The sequence below is a fragment of the Triticum urartu genome, chromosome 3A (genome assembly GCF_056163025.1).
Source record: "Triticum urartu cultivar PI428250 chromosome 3A, HENAU_Tu73, whole genome shotgun sequence".
Taxonomy (NCBI): Eukaryota; Viridiplantae; Streptophyta; class Magnoliopsida; order Poales; family Poaceae; genus Triticum; species Triticum urartu.
Window position 1 is genome coordinate 611216093 of NC_141875.1, and position 21133 is coordinate 611237225.

At 48.3% G+C, this 21133-nt stretch overlaps 1 protein-coding gene across 4 annotated transcripts; it reads right to left on the reverse strand.

The window, feature by feature from the left end:
- Window positions 1-148: 148 nt before the first annotated feature.
- On the reverse strand, window positions 149-5164 carry LOC125545393 (ion channel protein). Of its 4 annotated transcripts, XM_087513571.1 has the most exons (13): window positions 4437-5164; window positions 4279-4347; window positions 3570-4181; window positions 2957-3139; window positions 2787-2846; window positions 2491-2694; window positions 2094-2342; window positions 1855-1953; window positions 1580-1774; window positions 1311-1403; window positions 956-1219; window positions 539-749; window positions 149-445 (listed from the first exon to the last, which is right to left on the reverse strand). In XM_087513571.1, exons 1-13 carry the CDS (start codon window positions 5013-5015, stop codon window positions 411-413), a joined length of 2853 nt encoding a protein of 950 aa, XP_087369697.1. In that variant the 5' UTR covers window positions 5016-5164; the 3' UTR covers window positions 149-410. The 4 variants fall into 4 exon arrangements, with proteins under 4 accessions (XP_087369697.1, XP_048565271.1, XP_087369698.1 ...); XM_048709314.2 differs by having other exon boundaries at window positions 149-749; XM_087513572.1 differs by lacking the exons at window positions 2491-2694; window positions 2787-2846.
- Between the last annotated feature and the right edge of the window lie 15969 nt (window positions 5165-21133).

Sequence of the window (21133 nt, forward strand, 5' to 3'; positions counted from 1 at the left end):
GGGCCTTCACAGAATCACAGGCCATACTGCATGTCCTCTTTCTTGGAACATCAACGCAGCATAGCAAAAGTAAAAGAACAAAGATGCACGCTGTTTAGCTATGTCTAGGTACAACTACAGGAGCATTCACAGAATACTCTGCATGTCCTCTTTCCTTTGAACATCAACACATCATGGCATATAGCATATCACGGATTCAATAATTAGCTGCGAGCTTACAAAATACAACATGAGTCACAAGCTATTCCTACTGCATTGACCCACTGTACTGCTTATTTACTCATCAGCAACAACCTCTGGCTGGGGCGCCGAAGTTACCTACGTTGAGGTGAACTGAATGCTACGGAGACCACAGGAACCGACATGTACAGTGCCAATGTCTCGGGTGAGATGAGATCACAACTGTACTTTCACATATGCTTTGCCCGGTTATCTTCTCTATCAGCTAGCATGGATTAGTATTGTACTATTATTACTATCATAGTATACACTTGCGCTTCAAAAAAAGTGAGATGACATTGTAAAACTAGTCAGTCACCTTTCGCGATCACAACAAACACGTCGTCTAGAGACCACTTCTTAATCTCCGACTTGTGCTCTGGATTAATGATTGCCTCATCGGTGTTGGCAAGCCGGTAGCCGATCACAATCTCGTCTCGCTCACGAGCCCTCACCATTATGTCCAGGAAACTCAATTCCTCTTGTTCATACAGGTAAAACTCAGCAGACCGTATGCACATCTCGTTGCCCTGTACCATAGGATTACCACGGTCAGATCTTATGCAGGTCACTGGGTAGTTAATTTTTAAAAACTATCATCTGGTACGACATTAAATAGAGATGCTTCAAGTCATTGTTAACTGGTAAGTGTGGCTTGTACACATAGATTGTGGAAAAAACATGTTATTGCAATATTAAAGCACAACTCAAATTATGTCACAATTTAGATAGTTACCTCCTCAGCAAAAAGTTCCTCAAGAACTCTGTTGATTTGCTTGTCTTCTGCTACCATTGCTAATGCCATACTGACAAGTTCATTTGACAGGACGTAATCGCTGATTTTGGAGACAGATACAAGGTTTCTAGTTCTTGAGTCCAGTATCTCACTGATTATTATTGATTTGTCCGATGCATGCTGCATCTTCCGAATCCAGGAGCTGTGAGAGAAGCCATTGTGATGTAGAGGTGATTTTGACTCCTTCGACGGAAGACGTTTGGACTACAGAAGAAGGTACACATCAGTAATGCAGCGGTCATCTACCTATGCACTGTCAGTTATATATGCTACAGCCAGGCTGCTTGTTGCTCACCTGAACATCACGAATTAGAAGAAGTGTAGCTAAGGACCGTGAATCCGATTGTACAATGGAGTCCTCCACCGACTCATCTGCAAGAATTAAAATCTGTGGTTTCAAAGTTAGCAATGGGTGTATTTCAGCATAGGTAAACTGAGTAAAAGAAATGCGAGCCAAGATGACGAACTATTTTGGACAACATTGACGGTTCCATAAAACAATCATTGTTTGAATAGAAACGTTCAGAGTACTACATTTGTCTCTATGATAGGGCATATACTCACAGAATCAAAGGTCTCAAGAGGCAAGCTTTCTAAGTGCCGCCTGATGACAGCATTCCCTTCTTTGTGTACAAGTTTAATGTTTGTTAGTCCAAGAATATCCATACCACCGTCAGTCAGTTTTGTCTCCCTCGCCTTCTCTGGCACCTCATTGAACATCCACAATTCAGAACCTGGAGCAAGAAATGCTTCTAGAACCTACACAACAGCACCAACATTCATATCCAAGATGTGCGTAAACGTACATCGATCCTGGCAAAATGCACAGGTTAACTTACCATTATCATATCATGGATGTCACGTCGCCAACCACAGAACAAAATTTTCTCTGGATATTTAGGCGGGGTGGGAACGTTAGGTAGAAAACCCTTATGCACCTGGCAAGAAATAACATAGATCAAATAAAAATCTAAGTGAATAGGATTTTTTTTTATCTGGGCAGTATGACTGGCTTAATGATAGTTGGTACAAAGAGACTAAATATTATACAACATTAAGCATAGCTCAGAAAATTAACCTCTGGTAGAGGAGCAGGTGCATAAGTATCATCATCTTCTGCTATAACAAGGATTTCATCGCCTTCTCTTAAAACATAATCATCATCCGGATTCATTAATATACTTCCAAATCTTGACGCAAGCTTCACTCCGCAGGGCACAGCATCAGGGAATGAGATTAACACATCCCCAAACCGCATGCCATCCAATTCTGGCCATCTTTTTATATAGAATTCTGCATTTTCAAATCCCAAAATATCCTCCCATATCTGCAAAAGAATATGGTGGGTTAGCAATCATGGATACATCCCGGGCAAAAATACAGGACCAAACAGCATTGCAGTTTAGTATGCTAGGCTCAAAGATTTTGTTTCTTTTCTTTCTTACTGCAGAACCAAGTGTTACATCGAAATGTACCTGTGCCAAGCCAGGTTGGAGTGCACACTGTATCATCAAACGTCCAATGACATCATGGGCAACAACTGTTTCAATTAGTTCACCTCCAACCAATTTCACTAAAGGTTCATTGTCAAGGTCACTCATCTCTACAACAATATGCCCCCTTAAGCCCTCTTTTACTCCAGTCAGGCTCAGTACGACACGCAAAGCTCGTGCATCACTCTGGGGGGGAATGGAGAAAATGAACGTTGGGCAAATAATTATATGAGCTGTCAACCCCAAAATAGTAAAGGTGGATAGAAGAAAACACTAACTTGGTCTGCATTTTCATCAGATGCTAAAACAATAATAGCACGCGCTTTGGAAACAGAAACCTGTGGGGAGGAAAGGACATTTCAGGTAGATATTTACATGACACATAGCATGAAAAGAAACCATCCAAGGAGTGTATTCATAGTGGAGGATCAGAAGAACAGCTCGGTACCTTCTTCAGATCTGCTAGGATTAGAGGACTGCCGCTTCTACATATTACAGATGTTCCCATGAAATCAAATCCTAGCTTTCCTATGTCCATCTCCATCTCTTCCTTGTCTCTTTCTGCCAGGACAACAACTACACCACCACCAATGCTTTTATTGGCTATAGCCAGCTGCTTCAGAAGAGAGCCCTGCTCCACATAGTGAAAAAAGTAGTAAGCCAGTTGATTCAGTCTTTATCAATACCAAAGCAAGCAAATAAACCTCAGTGCTCAGTGCACAACTTCCCTCGGTAAGATTGGAGGATAATGTACAAAATGAAGTGCATAAAGTGACTAAAAATGGTGAAAAAAGACCAACATTTAACTTCCGAAGTTGGTTTGTCTAAAATGGAATTTAAAATACAGACTTAAGTTTTGAAAGCATAATGTGCATTGAATCCTTGAAAATGAAATCCTACAAGTCAGCATACATTAACATTTCTTACAAACCTACTTCAGAAACGCACTACTAGGGGATCGTCAGGTTCTATCACAGGACGCTTTACTAAGTTATCTGCTGCCTGACTGATTTGTTACTTATTAGTATTGATACTCAAGCAATATTTCACCAGAACATTACCAGCTTGTCGCTCCATCCGAGGATTAGTATATGGTTGACCTCTATCACCTCACTTTTCCCCTTACGCCAAGAATCCACCTTCTCCGATATCGCATCTGACACAAGCCCGAGCATCGTGGCAAACACCAGCATGCCACCGGCGCTAATCGACACGGACACAATCCTTGGACCGAGGCCAACCTGGTCAGCATGGTTTCCTGAATCTGCCACAAAAGTCCAGGAAAGCCAAAGAGCCTCCAGGAACCCACTGCCACTGACAGAATACAGCGCAATGCCGCCCGAGGCAATGAGAACTACAGTGGCGATCAGGAGGGCAAGCAACTTAGCATACGGATGCCCTGAGAAGAACACATCAACCTTGTAAGCAATCCTCTTCTCGAGAGGCACTTCTTCCTCGGTGCTTCTCGTCCTGCTGGAATTTTCTTTCTTTCGCCGCAGCTGGTCAGCGTATTTAAAAAGGAACAACGGTATTGCCAGTGCAAGCATCGGAGCTAATTTCCAGCTCTCAGAGCTAACAAAGCCGGAACCAGGGTCCCCAAGAACCCAGGATGTCTCGGCAGTTTCCTCACTGTCCGCAGCATCAGCACCACCACTGCATGATCTGACCTTTTTCTGCAAAAATGCAAGTGCTTATAAGCTGTCAGAGATATCAGTTATGGTGAAACCAACTGGCACCACACAATTTTGGCAGGTGAAATAGATAGGTAACCTGGAGCCCCAGCACTTTCATCCACTGCCAGAAAGCCAGGGAGGAGCTTGTGACGGTTACGACCAGCAACTGCAAGCAATAAATTCACGGGGGAAATGGACCAGAATAGTAAGTCAGCTGTTGCAAACAAGGCTGGAGCTTTAAATGGCATTGCTTACTAGTAGGAGGCAGTAGGGAGAGAGATCGAATCGGCGAGCGCGCGGCGGCGGCGGCGGGGGCGAGAGCGGCCTCCTCTCCCCGAGCAGCGCCGACTGCTTGACCACGGAGGCCAGGGACTTCTCCTCGTCCCGCTGCGAGGCCGCCACCCTCCGCGTGGTGGCCGGGTTGCCGCTAGGGTTCCGGCGGGCGGGGGCAGCGGCGACGGCGGGCGGCGGCGTCTGCTGCTGGCGCGGCGGGCGCGGGCGCGAGGCGTGCGGGCCGAGGAAGGACGGGTAGCACCAGTCGCGGTCGAGCACGCCGGCGTTGGGCGCCGCGTGGGAGGGGTCGTCCACGGCGACGGTGAGCCGCCTGGGCACCTGCGGGAGGGGCGCCGCCGCCGCCGTGGTGGAGCGGCGGGCGAGGATGCCGCCGTCCCTCCCGCCCCGCCTTATCTCGGCGGAGGCGGCCGCGGCGGCGGAGCCGGCGATGGTGCGCGATTTGGCGAGCTGCGGCCGCTGCGCGCGCGGGGCCGGGTCGTCGCCACCGCCTGCCGCGCGGCCGGCGCCGGGGTCCGCCTCGCCGCCGTCGCTCTCCGCCATTAGCGAGCCCGAGCTCGAGCTCCCCTCCTCCCCCCGTCCGGTGCTCGCCCAGCTGGTGGTGGCAGTAATAAGCCACTCCGCGGAATTCTTCCACTTTAACCACGTGATTAGTTATCCCGGCGAGGCCGAGACAGGATCGGCAGACCATGGCTAGTGGGCCGGCCCCACCTGTCAGCCGCCGTGAGCGGTTAGTTGACCGTGACTGCGGAGTGGGCGGGGCAGCGGCGGCATGTCGTAGCTAGCTCGGCGGAGGTGGTAAACATAAACAGCGCAACAGTAACCGCGGGAGAGGAAGGGGGCGGCGATCGTGGCGCCGTGGCGGAGGCAGCGCACGTGCGGCGCGCGTGGGCAGCCGCAAAGGCAGCCGGAGGCCGGAGCACAACACCAACAGCGACGGATTCCCCGTCCCGTGCCGTGATCTGATCTCTCCTCCTTTTCATTCCCGCGCGTAAACCGCCGGACCGGGCCTGGGTCATGTGGACCCAGTGGGGCTCGGGTGATCCGGTCCGTCCGCCTCTCCACTTGGCGGCGAGGGCGCCGGATCGCGGCCGTCCGTCGGCGAATCGCCGGGCCGGACGAAACTTTGCCGGCCCATGTTATTGTAGGGGGAAAAAAGGAAGTTTAGTTAACTGCTTCAGCTGGCGGTGTAATTTGTGTTGGCATGAGAGCATGTGCTCGTGCGTTGTTAATTTCAGGACAGAACTTTCCATCCCTGATTGGAGCAGTAATTCGTTTGTTTATTGCAGCGGCACGTATGGCACGGCAACAGGGCACATGTCCTCGTGTTTCTTTCAGGTTTGCTTGCTTTCTTGCTAGCCTAGCGAGCATCCAAGGAGCACACAAGTTTTTTTTTCCTTTTTAGTTCGCCCTAAAAGAGTTATTTTTCCTTCAATCGTCCATTTTCCCCTTTAGAGAATACCGTTTGGCAATCTGTGATGTGACGGAGAGAGTAATTACTAGTTTTTCCAAAAAAAAACAACAACATGTCTCTAGTATCTTATAAATTGGAGTTGTCGGCGGTGTTGGTGGTGAGTTCTCTCCCCCGCGCCACCCCAATCTTCCTCATCCATATAGAACCCACCAGACCCTCCAATTTGATGAGAGAAAAATAAAATCACATCTTGCAATGGTGCTCTCATCGCTGCCACACTTACGCAAGTGCAGCGTTGGCTACTTAATTGAATTTCTTTTCCTTAGTATTAAATGATGCATTGCTTCTTGTATACAACTACAATGCAATTTGAATCATTTTTTGTGGTAGTAATGCACGAACAATGAGCTAGTCTACTAGTAATAGTAGAAACTACTCAACAACGAGATACAAGCGAATACAGTGTGACCCTTCTTTTGAGAAAAAGATAAAGTGAGATCCAAACTACCACATTTTTGTACATAGAACCTACACCGGCCTGAATCGCCTTCAGGAGGCTTTATACGGCATGTGGGTGGATGATACGTCTTCAACGTATCTATAATTTTTGATTGCTTCATACTATATTATTTACTGTTTTGGACATTATTGAGCTTTATTATCCATTTTTATATTATTTTTGGATTAACTTATTAACCGGAGGACCAGTCTAGAATTGTTGTTTTTTTTTGCCTATTTTAGGGTTTCGAAGAAAAGGAATATCAAACGGAGTCCAAACGGAATGAAATCTTCGGGAACGTGATTTTCTCACCGAACATGATCCAGGAGACTTGGACCCTACGTCAAGAAACAAAGGAGGAGGCCACGAGGTAGGGGGCGCGCCTACCTCCCCCAGGCGCGCCCTCCACCCTCGTGGGCCCCCTGTTGCTCCACCGACGTACTCCTTCCTACTCTATATACCTACGTACCCCCAAACGATCAGATACGGAGCCAAAACCATAATTCCACCGCTGTAACTTCCTGTATCCACGAGATCCCATCTTGGGGCCTGTTTCGGAGCTCCGCCAGAGGGGGTATCCATCACGGAGGGCTTCTACATCAACACCATAGCCTCTCCGATGAAGTGTGAGTAGTTTACCTCAGACCTTCGGGTCCATAGTTATTAGCTAGATGGCTTCTTATCTCTTTTTGGATCTTAATACAATGTTCTCCCCCTCTCTTGTGGAGATCTATTCGATGTAATCTTCTTTTTGCGGTGTGTTTGTTGAGACCGATGAATTGTGGGTTTATGATCAAGATTATCTATGAACAATATTTGAATCTTCTCTGAATTCTTTTATGTATAATTGGTTATCTTTGCAAGTCTCTTCGAATTATCAGTTTGGTTTGGCCTACTAGATTGATCGTTCTTGCATTGGGAGAAGTGCTTAGCTTTGGGTTCAATCTTGCGGTTTCCTTTCCCAGTGACAGTATGGGCAGCAAGGCACGTATTGTATTGTTGTCATCGAGGATAACAAGATGGGGTTTTCATCATATTGCATGAATTTATCCCTCTACATCATGTCATCTTGCTTAAGGCGTTACTCTGTTTTCATGAACTTAATACTCTAGATGCATGCTGAATAGCGGTCGATGAGTGGAGTAATAGTAGTAGATGCAAGCAGGAGTCGGTCTACTTGTCTCGGACGTGATGCCTATATACATGATCATACCTACATATTCTCATAACTATGCTCAATTCTGTCAATTGCTCAACAGTAATTCGTTCACCCACCGTAAAATACTTATGCTCTTGAGAGAAGCCACTAGTGAAACATATGGCCCCCAGGTCTATCTTCATCATATTAATCTTCCAATACTTAGTTATTTCCTTTGCTTTTTTACTTTGCTTTTATTTTACTTTGCATCTTTACCACAAAAATACCAAAAATATTATCTTATCATATCTATCAGATCTCACTCTCGTAAGTGACCGTGAAGGGATTGACAACCCCTTATCGCGTTGGTTGCGGGGAGTTATTTGTTTTGTGCAGGTACTAGGGGCGCGCGCGCAACCTCCTACTGGATTGATACCTTGGTTCTCAAAAACTGAGGGAAATACTTACGCTACTTTGCTGCATCATCCTTTCCTCTTCGGGGAAATCCAACGCAGTGCTCAAGAGGTAGCAAGAACAATTTCTGGCGCCGTTGTCGGGGAGGTTCGCGCAAGTCAAGATCTAACTCCCGACAACGAGCCATTTCTGGCGCCGTTGCCGGGGAGTCTACGCAAAAGTCAATATACCAAGTACCCATCACAACCCTTATCTCCCGCATTACATTATTTGCCATTTGCCTCTCGTTTTCCTCTCCCCCACTTCACCCTTACCGTTTTATTCGCCCTCTCTCTCTATCCTCCCTCTCTTTCTCTATTTGCCTCTTTTCCATTTACTTGTCGTTATGGCGAGTCCTCTATCTTCTCCGTTGTCTCCCGAGAATGAAGTTCTAAATTTTAAGCAAAGGGAGGGAGAAAATCTAAAAGACGCCTGGTATAGAATTTGCAATACTCAAAATAGATCTACCATGAAGCAATCTACTTCCGCTCTTCTTCGCAATTTTTATGTAGGCGTTGCTCCTTGGTACAGATATGTCCTTGACACCATTACCGGAGGGAATTTCTTGGGTAGCCACACTTTTGATTCTTATAATGCTATGATAGATTTATTTGGCTCACCACCTCTTTTGGTTAATGGAACTGTATTAACTTTGGAGCATGTAATGCAAAGGCTCGAAATTATTGAAAATAAGGTTGCTACCGTAGAGTCAATGGAAAATTTGGATAAAAAGATCCACAACCGAATCTCTCAATATGGATCTAAAGTAGGAGTCACTTTGAAAAATATTAAAGAGAAGGAACCCATAGTTAATGAGAAAATAAATCAGGATTCCACTAGAATTGATAAACTTGAGGGTATTATTACCAACTTGGGAACCGCTTTTTCTTCCGTAAAGAATACTCCAAGTCCCCATACTAAAATTGCCAAGCTTATGTATGTTCCTAAAAATAAGGGTGAATCCTCTAGTAAGGAAACTGCGGACCTCAAATCTATAAGTATTCATCCCAATCTTGTTACTATCATTAAGAAACCATTTGTTACAAATGCATTTTTCGATCTTGTGCCTAAAAGTTTGATAATAACTAAAAAGAAAGAAATTCCTAAGGATGGTAGATGCCTCATTGAAGAATTGCCTACCAAAGATGGCAATACCTAGATCTATCCTTGCCTTTTATGCCTAGCTAAGGGCGTTAAACGATAGCGCTTGTTGGGAGGCAACCCAATTTTATTTGTATTCCTTGCTTTTTGCTCATGTTTAGTAATAAATAATTTACCTAGCCTCTGCTTTGGTTGTGTTTTTTGTGTTTAATTAGTGTTTGTGCCAAGTAGAACCGTTGGGAAGACTTGGGGAAAGTCTTAATATCTCACTGTAAAAAACAGAAACTTTAGCGCTCACGAGAACTGCTTCCATTTTTATTTGGAAAGTGCTATTTAGTTAATTATTTTTGCATATGATTAATATATAAATTCCTCACGTCCAGAAATTTATTTCAGAATTTTTGGGGTTCCAGATCTTGCGCTAGCTACAGATTACTAGACTGTTCTGCTTTTGACAGATTCTGTTTTTCGTGTGTTGTTTGCTTTTTTTTATGAATCTATGGCTAGTAAAATAGTTTATAAACCATAGAGAAGTTGGAATACAGTAATTTTAACACCAATATAAATAAATAATAAGTTCATTACAGTACCTTGAAGTGGTCTTTTGTTTTCTTTCGCTAACGGAGTTCACGAGATTTTCTACTTTGAGTTTTGTATTGTGAAGTTTTCAAGTTTTGGGTAAAGATTTGATGGATTATGGAACAAGGAGTGGCAAGAGCCTAAGCTTGGGGATGCCCATGGCACCCCCAAGATAATCTAAGGACACCTAAAAGCCAAAGCTTGGGGATGCCCTGGAAGGCATCCCCTCTTTCGCCTAATTCTATCGGTAACTTTACTTGGAGCTATATTTTTATTCACCACATGATATGTGTTTTGCTTGGAGTGTCTTGTATGATTGGAGTCTTTATTTGCTAGTTTACCACAATCATCCTTGCTGTACACACCTTTTGAGAGAGCCATACATGATTTGGAATTTGTTAGAATACTATATGTGCTTCGCTTATATCATTTGAGTTATATAGTTTTGCTCTAGTACTTCACTTATATCTTTTAGAGCACGGTGGTGGATTTGTTTTATAGAAACTATTGATCTCTCATGATTCACTTAGATTATTTTGAGAGTCTTAAATAGCATGGTAAATTGCTTAATAATCCTTATATGCTAGGTGTCGTGGTTCTAAGACTGACAATAGAATAGGGGGGGTAGGAATGTAGAGGAAAGATCCTAGCTATGGAGGAGTTGTACATGCGAGTTTTACGAGTTCAGGCCCTTCTCGGAGGAAGTAATAGCCCTACGTCTCGGAGCCCGGAGGCGGTCGACTGGATATATGCGTGTGAATTACAGAGGGTGCGAACCCTTGTCCCAGAGGAGGGGGTGGCTTATATAGAGTGCGCCAGGACCCCAGCTCCCCTCCGTTACACAGGGTTCAATGTCCATAAAGGAGGAGCGTTACTGGTAATGTCCGGAGTAAAGTGCTATAAATGTCCATAAAGCTATGACTTAAACCCCGACTGTTGCGGAGTGAAGGGCTTCACATCTTCTGGTGGTCGAGTGGTTGTTCGTATGGTCGAGTGTCTTCAAGGCTGTCGAGTGAGCATAGCTTCATGGTCGAGTGGGTGATAATTTCTCTTTGACTGCTTATGGTTCTTTGTAGAGATGTCCTTGGGGAGGGTATGTTGGACAGATCCATGACCCTACCCTAGGTACATAGCTTCATCATTAGCCCCCGAATGGATCAGGGTTTGAGTGAGGAAGGAGTTGGGAACACTTCCGACTCATTCTTTGTGCTATGAGTATACCTTGTTCTGGAACAATGAACTGAGGAGACAACGTCGACTCCTTTTTCAGTCGCCTTGGTCCATTCTTGGTTTTTGTCGAGTGAATTTTCACGGTAGGATTCCGAATGATAATGTAGAGGGCGTTCTCAGTCTGACAAGTTGCTCTGCTCTCCGCGGATTTCGTAGGATTCGAATTTTGGGAGGCACGCCAGACGGGGCGAGACCGTGGTAATCGGGAAGGATTAGGCAAGTCTCCTCGATCTCCGTGCCACCTTTTTCGCCACGTACTGCGCGCGTGACTGTTGCGGGATTTGTTTAGATCATGTGGGTCCACCAGTCAGTCACTCGGGGAACGACCTTATAAAAGGCATCGGGCCAGGCCTCTGCCCCGTGCGCTCCCATTCTCTTTTCTTCTTCCTCCGACCTCTCCGCCACGCTCGCTTCTGCTCTCGTCGCCGGACCCTCACTCGAACTCAATCCGTCGCCATGGGGAAAGAGAAGATGGTGGCGCTGGAGCGCGCGAAGAAGGCGACCGCCAAGGCGAAGGGCAAGCGGACCAGCCGGGGCGGATCCTCGTCGAGATCCGGCCTGCCGCCGGGCTGGATCCAGGGCGACTGGATCCGCTCGATGATCAGCCAGGACGACCTCGACGACCTGGTGGGGGGGGACCGATCCCCCACAAGTCGGCACGGCTCCCGGGGAACGAGACCGAGCCGCAGCCAAGGGAGGGTGAGTGTGTTCTCCTCGCCACCCACGTAGATCGCGGATTCTCACTGCCTCCCCATCCTTTCTTCTGGGCCTTTTTGAACTTCTTTGGGGCTCAGCTCCACCATTCTACTCCAAACACCATAGTCTATCTGGCTGCTTTCGTGTCAATGTGTGAAAAATTCTTGGGCTGTCGACCGCACTGGGGTCTTTTCAAACACATCTTCACCTGTCGCTCCCAGTCGGTCAAAAAGGCCAATCCGAGTGATGAGAGGACGCACGTGATCCAGATGTGCGGGGGCCTGGGGATCTAGATGAGGAACAAGAGCACCTTCCCAGCAATGATCCTTCTCGACTTGGTCCAGGGTTGGCAGTCGACTTGGTTTTACTGTAAGGACCAGCCGACCCCGGGTCAGTCGACTGGACTTCCTCCCTTTTCTTTGGCTCGAGTGGAGAAGCCCTCCCCCTGAAGGTGGTCCTAGAAGAGAAGGCGCAAGTCAAGGTGCTGGTCGATAGGGTCGTCCAACTCGTCCGCGACGGGGTGACTGGGATGGACCTGCTGGAGGTCTTTCTCGGTCGACGCATCCAACCGCTTCAGGCACGTGATCATCCGATGTGGATGTACTCTGGGCTCGAGGACTCCACTCGGATCCACCCAGAGGACGTCAGCGAGGACACCTTGGAGAAGTGGTTGATGGGAATCACCATCAACAAAGACAACCCTCGGGGGTCTAGGAGGGTGATTCCATTCGACCACTCGCGTCAACTGGAGCAGGTATGACTTTGTTTTATCAAGTATCTTTCCGATTCACTGTGTGACACCTTATTGACGGTCGACTGTACTCCTTTTGCTCGTTGTTCTTTCAGGCTCTCATTGACATGTACTCGATGCCCAACGGAGTGCAGGAGCAAGACGCCGAGGAGGGAGCGAGCGAGGGCGAGGGCGGCGAGTGGCACTCGGATGCAGAGAAGGACGAGGAGAGCGACGAATCGAGCGATGACGAAGAAGTCGACTCGCCTCCTCGCAGAGAAAGGAGATCCAAGCACGCACACGACCCGGCGAGCACCCCGGACCTGGCGACCGCGCCGACTGGGCAGTCTTCGAAGCGCCCCCGGACGTCTTCTCCAGCGCCGATTGAGAAGGCCCCAAAGTAGCCCAAGGTTGTGCTGCCTCCAGCTCCAAAAGCACCGAAGGCCACCTCCTCCAAACTGCCCAAGGCTTTGCCCAGGATCAAAGTGACCGTCCCTACCATCTCCGGTTAATCATCTGACTTGTTCTTTTTGTCGACTCGAGCAACAGAACGTAACCGACTGAGTACGGACACTTGCAGAGCTGCTACATCGGGGACCTCTTCCCTCCAGTATCGAGACGAGGAGATGGAAGACGCGGTTACCTCTAACCCAGGTAGAAACTCTTATGATCTTGTTCTTGATTCCTTGGTCGATTGCATTCTAGCGGTTCACTTGGGGTCGAATGATCTGTCTTGCAGCTCCACCCAACGTCATCGATCTTCCAGATGAAGATGAAGATGTGGCTCTTAAACCCAGGAAGAGCAAGAAGGTAGCAGCTGGCAAGATGTCTCGGCAAGGGCCAACAACACCACCACCCGTCCGTCAACCTGAAGACGCGGGCAGGGCCTCTGTAACCTTTGCTACTCCCTTGTCGAGTGAGCACCCCGCGCCGTCGACTGCACCGGTGATTCCTTCAGTCGTCCAACTCCACGCCACGGAGCTCCAAGCTGCCACACCTGGGTCGTCTGCTCTCTTCTTCACCAGCTACCCCGTCCCGGATAACCAGTCGGAAGCGGTTGCGGAAGCCATCCGATAGGCTGACATGATGATGGAGCGGATGAAGACGGTGCATGAGAATAGCCAGGCTGCCTACAATGCCAGCGCTGCTCTCCGGGCCAATGTCCAGGTAAGTAGACTTTTCGACTGCTCTTGTTCTATCAGGATATGCTACCCGAAAAAATTTCTTCTACACAATCTCCTGTTGTTTGCGTCGAATCAGTGCATCCACTGGGTGTTTTATTGTCTTTGGTAGTTGTGTTCTTCCACTCAGTCTGGGCGAGTAGGATCTGAATCGGTGGGGGCATGCTAAGTGCACCCACTGGGTGTAGTCTCCGAGACCGCGGTCGACTGCTGGCAGTCGACTGGGGTCTGAGTTCTACCTTCCTTTCTTTTCTTCTACTCGACTCGGGCGGACCGGTCGAGTAGGATCTGAACCGGTGGGGGCACGCCAAGTGCACCCACTGGGTGTAGTCTCCGAGACCGCAGTCGACTGCTGGCAGTCGGCTGGGGTCTGAACAGCCTTCTTTTTTTTTACTTGTCCCAGGCGGACCGGTCGAGTTGGGTCTTAATCAGCGGGGGCACACCAAGTGCACCCGCTGGGTGTAGCCCCCGAGACTGCGGTCGACTGCGTGCAGTCGGCTGGGGTCTAAGCGAACTTCTTTAGGTTTTATTCACTCGAAAGTAAACAACCTTTGATCTTGTTAACTTACCCGTCTTTTGCCTTCTGCAGAAGTCTTGTACTCTTATTTCCAAGTTTGCTGAACTTGAGGAGAAGCAGAGGCAACTCAACCTCGGCTTGGAATTGGCCCAGCAGAATCTGAAGAAAGCTCAAGACGAAGTTGCTGGTATGGAAGGTAACTGCCTGTCGATTGTCTTTCAATATATTTCTTTGATCTCTTGTTTGATTCGATTGCTTCTTTTGCAGAGAAAATGAAGTTGGCTCTGGAGAAGGAGGACTTGGACCTCGCCGCCGCGCAAAAAGCAGCCCAAGATAAAACTACTCTCGCAGACCAGAAGCTGGCTTCAGTCGGAACGCTGGAAGGGGAGGTGAACAGGCTGAAATCCTGCCTCAATGAATCTAACCGTGAAGTGACTAGTCCGAAGAAGGACAAGGTTGCCCTGAATGAAAAGCTGGAGTCCGCGATCCGCAAGAGGAATGACATGGAAGCTTATCTGAGGACTCTTGCCAAGAAGCTCTATCTCACGCTGGAAGGTATTTCTTTTAAACCGACTGTGTTGATGCTTGCGAACGGATCCTGCTCGGTCGACTCACTAATTTTTGGCTGCAGAATTCTGCCAAGACTTCGATGAGGAAACTGGAAAGGTCGAGACGGGTCTGGACCCTATCGCTTCTCCAGTTTGCGACGAAACTGCAATGAACGTGCTCCGACTGGAGTCCCGTATCGCCAGCGCCACAAGCTATCTCGTGCGCCTGAAGGAGGTAGTCCCCCGAATCGACTCATCGGTTTGGCCAAGGGTGACGCTTCAAAATGACTTGGAATCCCTGATGGCTCGACTGAACGAGATCCCTGACCGAGTGCAAGAATAGAAGAAGTTCTCCGCCTGGTGTGGTGCTGACGTGGCGTTGTCCTTGGTGCGAGTCCATTGCAAGGAGGCTTGTGAAGACAAGCTGGCTGCGATCAAAGTCGCTAACACCAAAAAGCATGACTTCCAGTCCTTCATGGAAACTTTCATCGATGCTGCTACTCGGATCGCGGATGGGATCGACCTGGACGAATTCGTCGCGCCTGCCAGCCCTCCTCCTGCCGAGTGAACAAACTTATGAGACTTGAATCTGCTTTAAATTTGCCTCGGAATGTTGAGTGATTGTTGTAACCGTTAAACTCCTTCGGGCTTGATGCTCGAATACTTTTGATTTGCTACTTGGAACTTTAGGATTCATCCGAATTTGGTTTATCTCCGAATATGCTTGCGTTTTGCCTTAGAATGGACCTTGTTCACTGCTAGGTATAGTCTTTGCGCTGGAGATGCAGCTCTAAAGTGGTGGCTCCAGTCGACTTGCGCTTCGTCGTCTTTGCGGATAGGGATGGAGCGCACGTTGTACTTGTGCCGTAGCTCCGAAGGAGAAGGTTGCAGTCGACCTGCACCTCATCGTCCTTGCAGATAGGGATGGAGCGCACATTGTACTTGTGTCGTAGCTCCGAAGGAGAAGGTTGTAGTCGACCTGCACCTCGTCGTCCTTGCGGATAGGGATGGAGCGCACGTTGTACTTGTGCCATAGCTCCGAAGGAGAAGGTTGCAGTCGACCTGCACCTCGTTGTCCTTGCGGATAGGGACATGTTTCGAACTTAGGCGAGTACTAGACTGCAGCTAAGCCCCGAGTGGGAGGATTGCTCTCCACTCGGTAGGATTTTTTCAAACTTAGGCGAGTGCTGGACTGCAACTAAGCCCTCGAGTGGGAGGAATGCTCTCCACTCGGTAGGATTTTTTCAAACTTAGGCGAGTACTGGACTGCAGCTAAGCCTCCGAGTGAGAGAACTTAGGCGAGTACTGGACCGCGGCTAAGCCCCCGAGTGGGAAGATTGCTCTCCACTCGGTAGGATTTTTTCAAACTTAGGCGAGTACTGGACTGCAGCTAAGCCTCCGAGTGAGAGAACTTAGGCGAGTACTAGACTGCAGCTAAGCCCCCGAGTGGGAGGATTGCTCTCCACTCGGTAGGATTTTTTCAAACTAAGCGAGTACCGGACTGCCGCTAAGCCCCCGAGTGGGAGGATTTCTCTCCACTCGGTAGGATTTTTTCAAACTTAGGCGAGTACCGGACTGCAGCTAAGTCTCCGAGTCAGAGAACTTAGGCGAGTACTGGACTGCAGCTAAGCCCCCAAGTGGGAGGATTGCTCTCCACTTGGTAGGATTTTTTCAAACTTAGGCGAGTACCGGACTGCAGCTAAGTCTCCGAGTGAGGGAACTTAGGCGAGTACTGGACTGCAGCTAAGCCCCCGAGTGGGAGGATTGCTCTCCACTCGGTACGATTTTTTCAAACTTAGGCGAGTACCGGACTGCAGCTAAGTCTCCGAGTGAGAGAACTTAGGCGAGTACTGGAGTGCAGCTAAGCCCCCGAGTGGGAGGATTGCTCTCCACTCGGTAGGATTTTTTCAAACTAAGCGAGTACCGGACTGCCGCTAAGCCCTCGAGTGGGAGGATTGCTCTCCACTCGGTAGGATTTTTTCAAACTTAGGCGAGTACCAGACTGCAGCTAAGTCTCCGAGTCAGAGAACTTAGGCGAGTACTGGACTGCAGCTAAGCCCCCAAGTGGGAGGATTGCTCTCCACTTGGTAGGATTTTTTCAAACTTAGGCGAGTATCGGACTGCAGCTAAGTCTCCGAGTGAGAGAACTTAGGCGAGTACTGGACTGCAGCTAAGCCCCCAAGTGGGAGGATTGCTCTCCACTCGGTAGGATTTTCTTTCGAACTTAGGCGAAACGGATTCGCGACTAAGCCCCCCCCACTGGGGGATTTCAGAAGTAAATAAGAACAACAACAATCATACGAGAGGACCGTAAGCTCTTGTCTTTCATAAACAAATTACAAAGGTGTTTCTTATTACATTTTATTCGAACGAGTGCTTAAGTATAAAAGGGGCGGAGCAGCTCCGCGTTCCAAGCCCGTGGCTCGTCTTTCTAATGCTCAACACTGTAAAGATGGTATGCTCCGTTGTGAAGAACTTTGGTGATGATGAAGGGGCCTTAACAAGCCGGGGCAAGCTTGTGCGGTTTCTGTTGATCCACTTGAAGAACCAGGTCTCCTTCTTGAAAGGCTCGACCCCTCACATTTCTAGCGTGGAATCGACGCAAGTCTTGCTGATAAATGGTCGACTGGATCAAGGCCATCTCTCTTTCCTCCTCTAAGAGATCGACTGAATCTTGCCGGGCCTGCTCTGCTTCCTCTTCGGAGAAGAGCTCGACTCGGGGTGCGTTGTGGAGCAGGTCACTTGGCAGAACAGCTTCGGCTCCATAGACTAAGAAGAAAAGAGTTCGTCCGGTCGACCGATTAGGAGTTGTCCTTAAACCCCACAGAACTGACGGAAGTTCATCAACCCAAGGGCCTGCTGCGTGTTTGAGATCACCCATCAGTCGGGGTTTCAGTCCTTTGAGAATTAGGCCATTGGCTCTTTCTGCTTGTCCGTTCGACTGTGGGTGAGCGACTGAAGCATAGTCGACTCGTGTGCCTTGAGAAGCGCAGAAACCTCTAAATGTTGGGGAACGTTGCAGAAAACAAAAAATTTCCTACTCGTTTCACCAAGATCCATCTAGGAGTTCAACTAGCAACGAGCCATCGGATGCATCTACATACCTTTGTAGATCGCGTGCGGAAGCGTTCAAAGAACGGTGATGATGTAGTCGTACACGACGTGATCCAAATCACCGATGACCAAGCGCCGAACGGACGGCACCTCCGCGTTCAACACACGTACGGGACGGGAGATGTCTCCTCCTTCTTGATCCAGCAAGGGGGAAGGAGAGGTTGAAGAAGATCCAGCAGCACGACGGCGTGGTGGTGGATGCAGGGCGTCACAGTAGCAGGGCTTCGCCTATACTACGAGAGAGAGACATAACGGGGAGAGAGGGAGGCGCCAGGGGCTGGGGTATCAAGTCCCTCCTCTCCCCCACTATATATAGGGGTGCTAGGGGGGCACCGGCCCTAGTAGATGGAATCTACTAGGGGGGCGGCGGCCTAGGGTGGGGGGCTTGTCCCCCAAGCAAGGGGGCGCCCCCCTTAGGGTTTCCCCTCAACCCTAGCCGCATGGGCCCTAGGGGGTGGCGCCCCAGCCCACTATGGGCTGGGTTCCCTCCCACTTCAGCCCATGGGGCCCTCTGAGATAGGTGGCCCCACCCGGTGGACCCCCGAGACCCTTCCGGTGGTCCCGGTACAATACCGGTGACCCCGAAACTTGTCCCGATGGCCGAAACAGCACTTCCTATATATAATTCTTTACCTCCGGACCATTTCGGAACTCCTCGTGACATCCGGGATCTCATCCGGGACTCCGAACAACATTCGGGTTACTGCATATACATATCTTCACAACCCTAGCGTCACCGAACCTTAAGTGTGTAGACCCTACGGGTTCGGGAGACAAGCAGACATGACCGAGACGACTCTCCGGTCAATAACCAACAGCGGGATCTGGAAACCCATGTTGGCTCCCACATGCTCCACGATGATCTCATCGGATGAACCATGATGTCGAGGATTCAATCAACCCCGTACGCAATTCCCTTTGTCAATCGATATGTTACTTGCTCGAGATTCGATCGTCGGTATCCCAATACCTCGTTCAATCTCGTTACCGGCAAGTCACTTTACTCGTACCGTAATGCATGATCCCGTGACCAGACACTTGGTCACTTTGAGCTCATTATGATGATGCATTACCGAGTGGGCCCAGTGATACCTCTCCGTCATACGGAGTGACAAATCCCAGTCTTGATCCATGTCAACCCAACAGACACTTTCGGAGATACCCGTAGTCTACCTTTATAGTCACCCAGTTACGTTGTGACGTTTGGTATACCCAAAGCACTCCTACGGTATCCGGGAGTTACACGATCTCATGGTCTAAGGAAAAGATACTTGACATTGGAAAACTCTAGCAAACGAACTATACGATCTTGTGCTATGTTTAGGATTGGGTCTTGTCCATCACATCATTCTCCTAATGATGTGATCTCGTTATCAATGACATCCAATGTCCATAGTCAGGAAACCATGACTATCTGTTGATCAACGAGCTAGTCAACTAGAGGCTTACTAGGGACATGTTGGTGTCTGTTATTCACACATGTATTACGATTTCCGGATAACACAATTATAGCATGAATAAAGACAATTATCATGAACAAGGAAATATAATAATAATGCTTTTATTATTGCCTCTAGGGCATATTTCCAACAGTCTCCCACTTGCACTAGAGTCAATAATCTAGTTACATCGTGATGAATCGAACACCCATGGAATTCTGGTGTTGATCATGTTTTGCCCTAGGGAGAGGTTTAGTCAACGGATCTGCTACATTCAGGTCCGTGTGCACTTTACAAATCTCTATGTCTCCATCTTGAACATTTTCATGAATGGAGTTGAAGCGACGCTTGATGTGCCTTGTCTTCTTGTGAAACCTGGGCTCCTTGGCAAGAGCAATAGCTCCAGTGTTGTCACAGAAGAGCTTGATCGGCCCCGATGCATTGGGTATGACGCCTAGGTCGGTGATGAACTCCTTCACCCATATTGCTTCATGTGCTGCCTCCGAGGCTGCCATGTACTCCGCTTCACATGTAGATCCCGCCACGACGCTCTGCTTGCAACTGCACCAGCTTACTGCCCCACCATTCAAAATATACACGTATCCGTTCTGTGACTTAGAGTCATCCAGATCTGTGTCGAAGCTAGCGTCGACGTAACCCTTTACGATGAGCTCTTCGTCACCTCCATAAACGAGAAACATTTCCTTAGTCCTTTTCAGGTACTTCAGGATATTCTTGACCGCTGTCCAGTGTTCCTTGCCGGGATTACTTTGGTACCATCCTACCAAACTTACGGCAAGGTTTACATCAGGTCTGGTACACAGCATGGCATACATAATAGAACCTATGGCTGATGCATAGGGGATGACGCTCATCTATATCTTCTGCCGTGGTCGGACATTGAGCTGAGCTCAATTTCATACCTTGTAACACAGGCAAGAACCCCTTCTTAGATTGATCCATATTGAACTTCTTCAATATCTTATCAAGGTATGTGCCTTGTGAAAGACCTATGAGGCGTCTCGATCTATCTCTATAGATTTTGATGCCTAATATATAAGCAGCTTCTCCAAGGTCCTTCATTGAAAAACTTTTATTCAAGTAGGCCTTAATGCTGTCCAAGAGTTCTATATCATTTCCCATCAAAAGTATGTCATCTACATATAATATGAGAAATGCTACAGAGCTCCCACTCACTTTCTTGTAAACGCAGGCTTCTCCATAAGTCTGCGTAAACCCAAACGCTTTGATCATCTCATCAAAGCGAATGTTCCAACTCCGAGATGCTTGCACCAGCCCATAAATCGAGCGTTGGAGCTTGCATACCTTGTCAGCATTCTTAGGATCGACAAAACCTTCCGGCTGCATCATATACAATTCTTCCTTAAGGAAACCATTAAGGAATGCCGTTTTGACGTCCATTTGCCATATCTCATAATCGTAGAATGCGGCAATTGCTAACATGATTCGGACGGACTTTAGCTTCGCTACTGGTGAGAAAGTCTCATCGTAGACAACCCCTTGAACTTGTCGATAACCCTTAGCGACAAGCCGAGCTTTATAGATGGTCACATTACCATCCGCGTCTGTCTTCTTCTTAAAGATCCATTTATTTTCTATGGCTCGCCGTTCAACGGGCAAGTCAGTCAAAGTCCATACTTCGTTTTCATACATGGATCCTATCTCGGATTTCATGGCTTCTAGCCATTTGTCAGAATCCGGGCCCGCCATCGCTTCTTCATAGTTCGAAGGTTCACCGTTGTCTAACAACATGATTTCCAAGACAGGGTTGCCGTACCACTCTGGTGCGGAACGTGTCCTTGTGGACCTTCGAATTTCAGTAGGAGCTTGATCAGAAGTATCTTGATCATTATCATTAACTTCCTCTCTAGTCGGTGCAGGCACCTCAGGAACATTTTCTTGAGTTGTGCCAGTTTCCGGTTCAAGAGGTAATACTTCATCAAGCTCTACTTTCCTCCCACTCACTTCTTTCAAGAGAAACTCTTTCTCTAGAAAGGACCC